The 13,125-nt window shown below is 25.9% G+C and overlaps 1 protein-coding gene across 4 annotated transcripts; it reads left to right on the top strand.

The window, feature by feature from the left end:
* Positions 1-170: 170 nt before the first annotated feature.
* On the top strand, positions 171-12,516 carry LOC114126247 (chromodomain-helicase-DNA-binding protein 1-like). 4 transcript variants are annotated; one of them, XM_050197359.1, is made up of 21 exons: positions 172-809; positions 1,753-1,817; positions 1,909-2,065; positions 3,798-3,950; positions 4,055-4,252; positions 4,318-4,557; positions 4,623-5,107; positions 5,395-5,633; positions 5,705-5,983; positions 6,271-6,551; positions 6,614-6,749; positions 6,882-7,091; positions 7,155-7,772; positions 7,854-8,024; positions 8,085-8,321; positions 8,972-9,865; positions 11,137-11,315; positions 11,379-11,559; positions 11,634-11,911; positions 11,989-12,114; positions 12,207-12,516. In XM_050197359.1, the coding sequence occupies exons 3-21, from the start codon at positions 1,941-1,943 to the stop codon at positions 12,376-12,378; spliced, it is 5,202 nt and encodes a 1,733-aa protein (XP_050053316.1). In that variant the 5' UTR covers positions 172-809; positions 1,753-1,817; positions 1,909-1,940; the 3' UTR covers positions 12,379-12,516. The 4 variants fall into 4 exon arrangements, with proteins under 4 accessions (XP_050053315.1, XP_050053318.1, XP_050053316.1 ...); XM_050197360.1 differs by lacking the exon at positions 172-809 and adding an exon at positions 1,437-1,572; XM_050197358.1 differs by lacking the exon at positions 1,753-1,817 and having other exon boundaries at positions 171-809.
* The last annotated feature ends 609 nt before the right edge of the window (positions 12,517-13,125 follow it).

The following is a 13,125-nucleotide window of genomic DNA, read 5'->3' on the forward strand; positions in this document are numbered from 1 at the left end:
TTTATTGCTTTTTTCAGTTATTTTAGCTGTAGAATTTTTATATGTTTATTATGTTACTATACTAATAACATTAGATTATTTTACATTTTACATAAATGAATTTGGTCTATTTTAGGGTAACTTAATAGTCCTTATATCCTTTAAATTAAAATACCTATTATAACGGGATCCGGGTTCCATAAGTGCGTAATTTATTTTACAAACCTATTTGATAAATAATTTTGAATTTATAAATAAAAATATTGAGCAAACTTTATGGATTTTACAGTTTCCATAAACAAAATCGCTGTTTACTTACTATCTATAATGTGTCATTAACTCATAGGCCCAGATCCATAGACCATAGTATAAACCGGAGTGGAAAACCTTATGAACTTTTTTTTTTTGAGCGTGCTATGAAAAATATTATATCTATTATATTGTATTCAATATTGACCGATAAAAGCTGCTCGAAATATTTTTACCCTATTTTTACCTATTATATAATATATTATAAATTAAAATATGAAATATATTGTAAAAATATTTTAATTTTTCCCATGCCCTCAAAATCTTTTCGCTTGCCATGGATTTTCCATTCCTGGTATAAGGTCTATGTCCCGATCACACTATGCGTTTTGTCGGTTTGACCGCTATATATTGCGGTGGGAACCGGCGGTTTTTTAATATGGTTCCGCAAATCGGCCAAGTCTGGCCCCAACAACGCGTTTTATATATTAAAATTAATCATAGATGTTGCGGATCGGTTACGTATTATTGGCAACCGATAAAACGTATAGCTACGTATAGTGCACCACGCCATAATATAGGTAAGTAATCATAAAAAATTAAAATATTATATAATAATATATTTCTAGTAGTATGATGTATGATTTTAGACTGAGGTCTTAATTGCGGCAGGGTAGTAATTAGTGTATGCAATTATTATAAATATAAAATTAATAATAACGTATAGTAGGTATATAATTTAAGGGTTGGTTGAAGGGGGGTTAAGAGCACGATAATTCATTTATAAGTGTTTTAAACATTTTCCTCCTCGATTTAGTTATTAATTTTGAATTTTATTTCTAGTTTTTGTAATAGTTTTAATATTTTTGAACTATTTTTTTTTTAAATTATGTCATAAGGAAAGGTAGTCGCGGTTAAGTGATAATAAAAGTTATATTATAGTATATAATATATTAATTAGGTATATAAATGACAAATTCTTGTTGATCGAGATAATGGGATTTAGACTACAACTGACTAGTAATAGTCGGGATAACCGAAAAGTACCGTTTTTTTCAAAAATTGTTTAATAATAAATATTTAATGGCTAATATATATTTTAACTATTGTTAAGGTTCTTTTAATTGACAATAGTCGCCTTTTAATACATTTCTATTGTATTGTATCTATGATAACTATTTGTTTTTTGTTTCTTAATCAATCAGTGTATTATAACAGTTGACAAATTTATTATTGTAATTGGTTATAATCGTTAGATTTCACTTCAACTTTTTTTCAATAGTGAATGTAGTTGAGTTTATTATTTTTAATACATATTATTATGTATTCCAATTTTTCATAAAGGTAAGTGTTCTATTTTTTAAATATTTATTTATAGATTAAGGGCATATTACTTCACTATTAATTTATTCAATGTTCAGTGTTTGTTTATTATAACCCGCCATATAAATATTAAATAATAATAGTTGATTGCAATAAAGTAAACAAATGAACATAAAAACTATTACTGCTTATTTTGGTTAGGTTTGATTCAATACTTAAAATGCTTGAATGTTGATGAATTGAAGTGTATATAGTATATTATATAGGTATGTAGAATTGTAATGTTGATAAAAAATTACATGTCTAGAATAATAACTTAAAATTTTAACTATTTATAATATGAACAATGATGGACAGTTGGTTGGTTTGATCACTTGGTAGCCGGTACCATGTTACCATCCATGTATAGTAAGGGATTTAAACTGCAGAATGTATCAGAAGAAGAATCATCAGACTCGGATAATAGTAATGAACTTAATTCTGATGGTTCAACATCATCATCAAGTTCTGAAAGGTAAGTTCACTTCATTATATAAGTTTATTAAACTAAACATTATAATATGTATACCTAATTCTGGGTACCTATTAATATATTTTTAAAGTTGTTTTAAATAATTATAAAATTATGGGGCTTATTAATATAGAAATGTATGATTTTTCATCTCCTTTGTGATTCTTATATCAAAAAGTTATAGGTAAAAAAATAATGTGATGCTGATTTACAAAATTTTTCTTTTTCTTAATAATTTATCTATAAATATAAAAGAGAGTTAGAACTCAAGAACAGCTGGACTGATTTCAAAAATTCTTTCATCATTAGAATGCTATATTATCCTTAAGTATAGTATGCTTATTTAAATAGGGGACATTAAAACCCGGAGAGGTACTCAAACAGGGATTTTGAGATTTACGATGGAAATTTTTATTTATAAATGGTTGCTATGATTATTAATAATAATTATTGGTTGCCATTGGTTAATTGTATTAATTAATACTAGACACTAGTTGACCTGGTGAACTAAATGCTGCCCAACAGTCAATGTATAGTGATACCTTTTACTAAAACTTAATTTAAGATTTTAATTTTAATAAAATAATAATCATAATATAAGAATATACTTAAAAAAAACAATAATTGCTTAGTTAATAATATGATTTTTTTTTTATTGCTCAAATTTATATTTTATAATGATAAGGGTGGTGGAAGGAAAGGTTGCAAAAAATTAAATTAATCATATTTTATATTCATTTTGGGGTTTGTTACACTAAAAAGGTTGAGACATTGCATTAGATTACAGATTACAGTACACTGCAAAACTAAAAAAACTGAATTCTCTATGACAAAATAAAAAAAATTAACATTAAGGTAAACTTTAAGGTAAAATATTATCTGCGTTTTATTGTTGATTTAAATTTTTTGATGAGAATTTTAAAGTATTGATATTTTATACAGTCTTAAAGTAATCCATAGGTTACATTAGGTTACATTCATATGAATAAACAATCTAATGTTACTTTCCAGTTTCTACTTAAATAGCTACATAATATTTTGTGATATTTGACAAGCCACAAGCGACAAGCCTATTAATTTCATATAGTCATACACCAAATATTTAGAAATAATATGATTTGTATATATTATATATTGTATATCAATGGTTGTTTTGAGATGAGACACAGCTTTACTTTTATTTTTCAAAAATCTATAAAAGATTGTTCAACATTGGTACTATTTAAATTTATTCATTTACTAATAATTTGAATACCTATTTGATTACCTATATATATTATGTTCAAGTAATAGTGAATTTAATATTTTAAACCGCCAATCGCCAATTATGTAGGTATGTATACCATAAATTACAAATACATCATCACAGTTTAAGAGTAATATTGGGTTAAGTATGTATGTACATCTCCTGGGTATGATGGAATAAAGCAAAGAAAACTTGGTTATGACAAAAAAAAATATATTTGACTATTAATTTCTATGTATTTTTTTGGGTAATTCAATAATTTATTTACTGAAAGTTGATACAGTTGATGATAACTTGTTGTATAATCTAACCTATGTTTCTAATGCTATGTATTTATAGAAGCTAAAGAATACTACATTAGCTTAATATAAATAAACAATGATTATGTTTTTTTTAAAAATCAAAAATATGTTTTAATTAATACAACAAAATTAAAAAAGTTATTTAAAAAATTAATTGTATATCTATTTGTGTTGCGTTTTTTATTAGCCAATCTGATGCATCTCAAGAAGCTAACAGCTCTGAACAATCAACTGATGAATATAGTCCTTCTGAGCGATCCAAACGCGTAATTAAACCATCATTAAAACCTAGTGAGAGTGACAATTCAAGTGATTACAGTTCTCGAGTCACTATAAATAAGTAAGATTTTTGATCATAAAATTGATTTTTACTATAAAATATATATTATTTTTTTAAACTTTGTGAACATTTAAAATTGTTGAGTAAAATTTTTTTATAATTAGAAAGTGGAAAAATGATAGCTCAGATTATGATTCTGAAACTGACAAAGAAGAAATACCTCGTAGTAAATCATTAGCTGCATTACGACGTCAAAAACAACCTACAAGACGTCCTACAACCAAATTAAATCTACGTTTAAATAAAAGAAAAAATAATAGTTATAGTGCCAACAGTGATGATGAAGATGCTAGTAAATCTAGGTTGGTAATGGATTTAGTTTTTACTTAAGTTTTAAATTAAAATATATTTTGTTTTATTTTTAAAGAAACTTACGTCGAAGACTACAAACAGTTAATTATAAAGAAGAAAGTGAAAAGAGTGATAGTGATAATTATGATTCTGAAACTGACAAGGAAGAAATACCTCTCAGTAAATCATTAGCTGCATTACAGCCTCAAAAACAGCCTACAAGACGTCCTACAATCAAACTAAATCCACGTTTTAATAAAAGAAAAAATGATAGTTATAGTATTAACAGTAATGATGAAGATGCTAGTAAATCTAGGTTGGTAATTGATTTAGTTTTTGCTTAAGTTTTAAATTAAAATATATTTTGTTTTATTTTTAAAGAAATACACGTCAAAGACTACAAACAGTTAGTTATAAAGAAGAAAGTGAAAAGAGTGATAGTGATGATTATTTGGAAAGAGAGGAGGTTGAAGAAAAAGAAGAACTATCTGATACTTATGAAACAATTGAAAAAGTTTTGGCTCGAAGACAAGGCAAAATAGGTGCTGTAGGAAATATAACAACTATTTATGCAATTGAGGAGAATGGCGATCCTAATATTGACTGTGATCCTAATGAAAAAGAGACTCAGTTTCTGATCAAATGGAAGGGTTGGTCACATATTCATAACACTTGGGAGTCTATGAATTCGCTTTTGGATCAAGAAATTAAAGGGCTTAAGAAAATTGATAATTTTGTGATACGTGAAAACTCTATCGGTGCATGGTGTAATCAAATGACTCCTGAAGATTCTGAATATTATGAGTGTCAACTTGAACTTCAACAAGATTTATTAAAAAGCTACAATATTGTTGAAAGAATAATAGGTATAAATTTTATTACTATACAATATGTTACAGATATAATAACTTATATATACTTATATTAGAGAGCTATTAAAAATGTTTATTGAATATTGATCTATTATAAAACTTTTTTTTGGTAAATTTGAAATTATTGAAATTAAACAAATATTAATTCATGTACATTTTGTTAACAAACTAAATTTTAATTTAAAATAGTAAGTTAGTATTTTCTGAGTATACTATATAGTAAAGGTTTTATAGTTTTAATATTTATTGAAAGAATTGTATTAATATTTATGAATTTATAGGAGAATCTAAAATTCCAACACAAGAAGAATATTATGTAAAGTGGCAATCTTTGCCTTATAGTGATGCATCATGGGAAGTAGCTTCCTTAATAGAACGTAAGTGGCCTCAAAAAATAAAAGAATTCAGAGATCGCGAGGGCTCAAAAACAACACCATCTATAGCATGTAGAGCTTTAAAATATCGTCCAAAGTTTGTTCAACTTTCTAAAGAACCTGAATATTTTGGTGGTTATGATGAGGTTTGTATACTAATTAAAAATATTAAAGTCAATATTTGTGTATAATCATTTGTAAATTAATTATTGTTTAGAAACTGATACTTCGAGATTACCAATTACATGGTGTGAATTGGCTTATTCATTCATGGTGCAAAGACAATTCTGTAATTCTTGCTGATGAAATGGGCCTCGGAAAAACTATTCAAACCATATGTTTTCTTAATTATTTATTTCACAACTATCAAATGCATGGTCCATTCCTAGTTGTTGTTCCTTTATCAACTATGCCTTCATGGCAACGAGAGTTTAGTTTATGGGCTCCTGATATAAACATTGTAACATATATTGGAGATGTTAAATCTCGTAACATAGTGAGTAATTCATTAAGTTATTTTCAATATTAGTGTTCGATTTTGAATTGCATGAAAAATTGATTAATTTATGGTCCAATTAAATGTAATGAACCCATCATGACTAAATTATAGACCTATTAGATCATTAGTAATTTATTTAATGTTGAGTGATTGTTGATGCAACCCCTGATGTATGTATTTTATATAAACAATGTTAAAAAAAATAAGATATCCAATTATAAGTTTTTGCTAATTTATGTTTTTTACATACCATATGTATTATGTTTTACTTTTATTTTTTACAGATACGTGAAACAGAATGGTGTTATGAGAGCTCTAAAAGATTAAAATTTAATGCTATTCTTACTACATATGAAATTGTTCTTAAAGATAGTTCACTTTTAAATAGTCTTAGTTGGGCTGTTTTACTAGTTGATGAAGCACATCGTTTAAAAAATGATGATTCCCTATTATACAAAGCTCTTCAAAGTTTTGACACTAATCAGAGATTACTTATAACAGGAACACCTTTGCAAAACAATTTAAAAGAACTGTGGGCATTGTTGCATTTCATTATGCCTGCAAAGTAAGTAGTTTTCATATTTTATTTTATTTTTGTATATTTTATGCATTCGCTTGTAAAATAAGATTTGATAACTGGGAAGAGTTTGAGCATATGCATGACAATGCAGCAAGTAAAGGTTATACAAAACTTCATAGACAACTTGAACCATATATATTACGCCGTGTTAAAAAAGATGTAGAAAAGTCATTACCAGCCAAAGTAATATTATAAAATGTTTTTGGTTTTTCTGTAAATGATAATGATTAACTATTTATTATAAAATTTTATGTATATTTATATTATGTAAAGATACTTGGTAGGTATTATATTAATCGTTTTTTTGGTTAATAGGTTGAACAAATATTAAGTGTAGAAATGACTCCTGTACAGAGAAAATATTACAAATGGATTTTAACCAAAAATTTTAATGCTTTAAGAAATGAATCCAAAGGATCGTTAACAACATTCTTAAATATTATGATAGAATTAAAAAAATGCTGTAATCATGCTCTTTTGACTAAACCTCAAGAGAATGAAAACACAGCAGATGCCAATCTTCAGGTGATAATAATTTACATAATACAAATTAGGAATAAAGTTAAAATATTTGTATTTTTTATTTAGAGTTTATTACGAGGATCTGGAAAACTTATGCTACTTGATAAGTTATTAGTACGTCTGAAAGAAACTGGCCACAGAGTATTGATTTTCTCTCAGATGGTCCGTATGTTAGATATTCTTGCTGAATATCTAAGTTATCGACGTTTGCCATTTCAAAGACTTGATGGTAGCATCAAAGGTGATGTAAGAAGACAAGCAGTAGAACATTTTAATGCTGAGGGATCTCAAGATTTTTGTTTTCTATTATCAACTCGAGCTGGTGGACTTGGTATTAATTTAGCTACTGCAGATACAGTTATTATATTTGATTCAGACTGGAATCCTCAAAATGATTTACAAGCCCAAGCACGTGCTCACAGGATTGGACAGAAAAGTCAAGTTAATATTTATCGACTGGTCACAAAAGGATCAATTGAAGAAAATATTGTAGAAAGAGCAAAGCAAAAAATGGTTTTGGATCATTTGGTAATTCAAAGAATGGATACTACTGGTCATACTGTTTTAGACAAAAAAGCAAAAAATGCATCAATTCCTTTTAACAAAGATGAACTTACAGCTATATTAAAATTTGGTGCAGAAGAACTATTTAAAGATGATCCTGGTGCTGACGAAGAACCTTTAGTAAGATATAAATACAAATATAAAATATACTAAAAATGTGTTAATAAATATAATTAATACTTTTTTGTTTATTGATTTTAGTGTGATATTGATGAAATTTTGAGAAGAGCTGAAACACGAGATGAAACATCAACAACTGTTGGCAATGAACTTTTATCTGCCTTTAAGATAGCTAGTTTTACTTTTAACGAAGAAAAAGATATTGTTGACAAGTCACCTAAGACTCAAAATGAACAAAAAAATAAAGAATGGGTAAAAAACAGATTATAATTTTTAATAGTCTTAAAGTTAATGGTTGTTTGATTATTTTAGGAGGAAATAATACCTGAATCATTAAGAAAAAAAGTCGAGGATGAAGAAAAGGCTAAAGAAATAGGAGATCGTTATTTACCGCCCAGAAGTACAAAAACATTACAAAAACTGAATCAAGAAGGGAAAAGAAAGAAAGATGAATCTGATGATGACAGTGATGAAGATCGACCTAGAAAACGTGTAAGACCACATGTTGAAACTAAAGAAGTAGTTAAAAAACCGTTCACTGATGCAGAAGTATGTAAAATATTGTACTATATTATTTATTATCAGGGCTCGTGAGTTCACGCATTGCATATCAATATTGCTATGTTCTATTAAATGCTAGATGACATGGAAATCCATTTCAAGGTACTGTGGTTGAGTATGTGAAATTGTATTTTGTATATTTTTCCATACTCGAAGATATTTTAACTAAGTGGCATATTTATGCATTTTTTAATTTTATTTTGCATATTTAGAATATTTTTGCCAAAAATTTGATCAAAATGCAATAATTTATATTTTTGCACAATATAAAATATATGGGAGTTTTCACCACATAAAATTATTAAAAATTGTTTTGATGTTTATTAAATTAAATTATAGATAAATTAATTTATTTTTGGAATTATATTAATTAAACAAATAAAATATAACTTAAAATAAATATAAATGGAAATTTTTTGTTATTCCAAAATTTACCTATAACATTTTTATTTTTAAGATTTTTATTGCATATAAATGCATATTTCTGAACTTTTAAAAGGCATATTTCGATGCATATTTTTCCAGCTTTTAGTGCATAAGTGCATACTTATTTAAGCATTTTGTAGAGCATGAACTCATGAGCCCTGTTTATTATTATTATTTTTAAACAATTTGTAATTTATTTAAAATGTTTTCAGATTCAAAAATTAATTAAAAGTTGTAAACGTTTTCCCAATCCTATGAAACGCATTGATGCTGTAGCTGATGATGCTGATCTTCAAAAAAAACCTAAATCAGAATTAAAAAAAATAATTCAAGTATTGTATGACCGTTGTAATGAAGCATGTAATAGTGAGCATACAGAAAAAGAATCTGATGCTACTAATGATGATGGTATTAAGAAAAAAATTAGAGGACCTTTAATAAAACTTGGTGGTGTGACAGTAAATGCTAAAAATGTATTAGCTTGTAGTGAAGAATTGGATATTTTGGATGATATAATACCATCAGATGAAGAAGAAAGATCAAAGTTCACTTTAGATTTGAAATATGTCAAATCAGCTAATTTTGATTTTGACTGGGATATAACTGATGATTCAAAATTGTTAATAGGAATTTATCTTTATGGCTTAGGTTCATGGGAAGCTATTAAAATTGATACTGCATTAGGCCTTAGTGACAAAATCTTATCCAATGAAGATAAGAAACCGCAAGCTAAACATTTATTAACTCGTTCTGAGTATCTACTAAAGATGTTGAAAAAAACTCAAGTAGTAATTAAAGGTGAATCAACACCTAAGAAGGCACGTAAGGTAAAAGAAGGAAAATTAAGAAAAATAATTGATGACAATAGTACTGGTAATATAAACAAAAAAAAAATTGATAGTGCTACTAATCACGATGAAAACTTAAAATCAAAAAAAGATTTAATAAATGATTTAATCAAATCTGGATTGACAGGTTCCCCCCCAAAAGAAAAAAAACCTAAAATAGCCACTAAAACAGGTCCAATGCATTTCACTGCTAATAGTGAATCAAAGGCTGTAAATGTAGATGATATTGTTGAGTTGCCAAAAGAAAAATTTTTAGAGGTGAGTTTATTTGTTGTTTATTTATATTAGATTCTAAGCAAAGGAATGTGTTAATTTTATATAGATGTTTTTTTTCCTATCTTCCTTCACCTTATAGAGTGGTAAAAAATCTTTAATTTTTTGCTTTGGAGATAGTTCCTGATATATTTGTTCTTTATTCTTTAAACAAATTTTTACTTTAGTGAGTTAAAAACTTTAAAATAAAATTTATAAGTATTTTTCATAATTAAAATTAAGAAAAAGACAGTATTCGACAAAATTTAACTTTAATTTTGAGCTTTTTATAGATATTATTATTATTAATACAGACATTTGAAATATAGATAAAAAAATTATTTTTTAATTTGAAAATGAACAACTTAATAGAAATCTTGATTAAATTTTTCAAGCTTATGGGTAAAAACCCATTTGTATATTTTTTATTGTAATTTCTAAAAAAAAATTCTGATGTATTGAAAATTTTATTATAAATATTAAATGATAGGTAATTAAAAGTATCTAGGAATATTTGTTTTTGAATTACAACAAAAAACTTAATCAATTTTGTTAAAAACCAGTTTTGCATAATAATTTTCCAATTTTCTCAATTGTTTGTTTGTTTTTCCGATTATTTAGAAAAATGTTATGCATTTTTCATTTTGACTTTTAAGTTCAAATAGGATTAAATTTGGTTTCCTAAAGCAACTCCAAGTTTAAAATCAAAGTAGGTATTTCATCAAATTCTATTGTGTACACATTCATAAAAATAAAAATTACGTTGTATAATCAATACATTTCTTATTCTACTTAATCTATAATTTGCAAAGTAGTAAGATATGTTCTTTTATACCTATCTAAGATTTAAAAATTTTACTCAAGATTCTTTATTACTTTATTACGTTTGGTACTTATAATTTTAAAAACTTTTACCAAAATCCCACATTAGTTTTTAATTCGAGAGTTCAAATTTTATGGACATTAGATTTTCATATATAAAATAACAATTTCTCCTCAAACAATACTTGATAGTTTGTTGTAATTCAATAAAAATAAATATTGATATTTAACATTTTCACCAAATGTTTTCATTATTATTTTGACTATTTTTTTTTAAAGTCATTATAATTATACTGAAAAGAAAATTGTTTCCATAAATTACTTTTTTTTCTCCACTTAAAAGACGTTTGTTATATTAATAATATTTGATCAGTATCAAAAAAAAAATTGTCATGAATATTTAATGAACTATTAAAGAAACCTATAAAGTTTATAAAGAACTTATTTTTTAATAGTGTAAAGAAAAAATGAGACCAGTGAAGAAAGTATTAAAAGCTTTAGATGATCCAGAAGAAAAGAAAAATGAATTACATTATATAAATCATATGCAAGAATGTTTAATAGAAATAGGTTCACACATTGGTAAATGCTTAGAAAAATATAAGGACCCTGATAAAATAAGAGAATGGAGAAGGTTTATATTATTAATTACTAATGGTTTGGATTAATACTAAAGATAATTATTTAATTTTAACAGAAATTTGTGGTTTTTCGTCTCAAAGTTTACCGAATTTGATTCTAAAAAACTTTTAAAAGTTTATCAACGAGGATTACATGTAATTGAAAAACTAGAAAAAGATAACAAAGTAAAAGATAGAAGTAAAAACAAAGATAAAATTAGAGATAAATCTAAAGAAGATAAAAAACTCAGAAAAAATGTATTAATTTTTAATTACTTTTTTTTCGATTAAATTAAAAATTATTATTAAATATAAATATTTAAATTTAATAGATGGAAACTAAAGATTCATTACCACTATTAAAACGAAAATCGCGTGATAGTGATGATTTAGAAAAAAAAAGTAAAAAACAAAAAACTTCAAATAGTAATTCAGGCGCTTTGTCAACTATTCCAACTACGCCTCCAAGTTCTAGTAATTCCTCGAATGCTATTAGTTCATACGGTCAAAGCAGTAATCAATGTGATGCAAATTACAATCATCATAGAAATAGGAATACACCTTATTTTAGGAGTGATAATCGAAGTGGTACTCGAAATGATAATAGAAGGTTAATTAATATTTATTAATACGTAGTAAATTTTTGTCATTAATTTTTTACATGTGATTATGTACTTCACTGTTAAGGTTTTCGTCAAGTAGAGATTCTAATGTTAGATTTGAAAGGTATGACAATAATTATTATAGTTGTCCTGCATTCAGGGGAAGAGCAAGGGAAATCGATTCTGATATGCGAATGCATGACAAAATTAGGTTAGTATAGTCTATAATATCCTATAATACAAATAGATATGATATTATTGATATTATAAGTTATCATCAATTACAATTTTTATGTTTTGCAGATATCAACAAGACGCCTACACTGCTTATAGACAAGCTGCTGCAGCTAGTTTCTATGCTCCCGAATTGTATAGTCGCTCAGGCTCAGCATCCTATTTGAGGTTACCTCAATATAGTGTTTCTTCTGATTGGCACACTCCTGTATCAGAATACAGGAGAGACTATGGATCTTGAAACAATTCCTAGCCATTTTTTGTTTTTTGTATAAGTATTAAAATAATTAATACTATACTTATTACCTTAAACTTTAAAAGTTCATTCATGTAATGGTTATTGTTAAAATGTTTTTTACCAATAAATTAATTTTTTAATTTTTCTTGTACCGAAACTTATTATTAATTCTTATTTGGACTTGGTTACTGAACATTGATTATAAATACTTTATTTTTATACATAACATTATATAAATATGTTTAGTACAATTCTGATGTAATATCATGTAATTAGATTTGACTGTTTCTTGAACGTTCATTTTTAATATGTAAAATTTTTTTAAATTTCTCTTCCATACTATATTTTTATACACATAGCAATGTAAAATATTGTTGTTTATTTTAGTAAGTGGTTATGGTTGTCTCCATGTAAAAAAAATTATAATTTTATTTATTTACATTTCCCTCCTATTTCTTTATTATTATTTGTTTTTTTGTATACAACTTAAATGATAATTATAATAACTATGTGATATTAAACAAAATATTCATGTTGATATTTAATTCATATATTATGGTTATTTTAATTTTCAAAAATTAAATAACTTTAATAAAATCAGTCATAAATACAGTCACCCATAGGCTCCCGGAAGGGGGGGGCAAGCTGGGGCATTTTACCGGGGGGAGGTATTTTTGAAAAGCCAGGGGGGTCTTTTCAGAAATATGTTTTAAATTGAATGTTTAAAGATAAAATACTATTTATTATATA

Source organism: Aphis gossypii, chromosome 1 (genome assembly GCF_020184175.1).
Source record: "Aphis gossypii isolate Hap1 chromosome 1, ASM2018417v2, whole genome shotgun sequence".
NCBI classification, from domain to species: Eukaryota; Metazoa; Arthropoda; class Insecta; order Hemiptera; family Aphididae; genus Aphis; species Aphis gossypii.

Excerpts from the sequence above, each read along its gene's own strand:
- LOC114126247 (XM_050197358.1), top strand. The coding sequence starts at position 611 with ATGCGTTTTGTCGGTTTGACCGCTATATATTGCGGTGGGAACCGGCGG. Across the intron at positions 7,773-7,853 it reads GTGCTGACGAAGAACCTTTA|TGTGATATTGATGAAATTTT; the intron begins GTAAGATATAAA and ends TATTGATTTTAG. Across the intron at positions 11,560-11,633 it reads ATAAAAAACTCAGAAAAAAT|ATGGAAACTAAAGATTCATT; the intron begins GTATTAATTTTT and ends TAAATTTAATAG.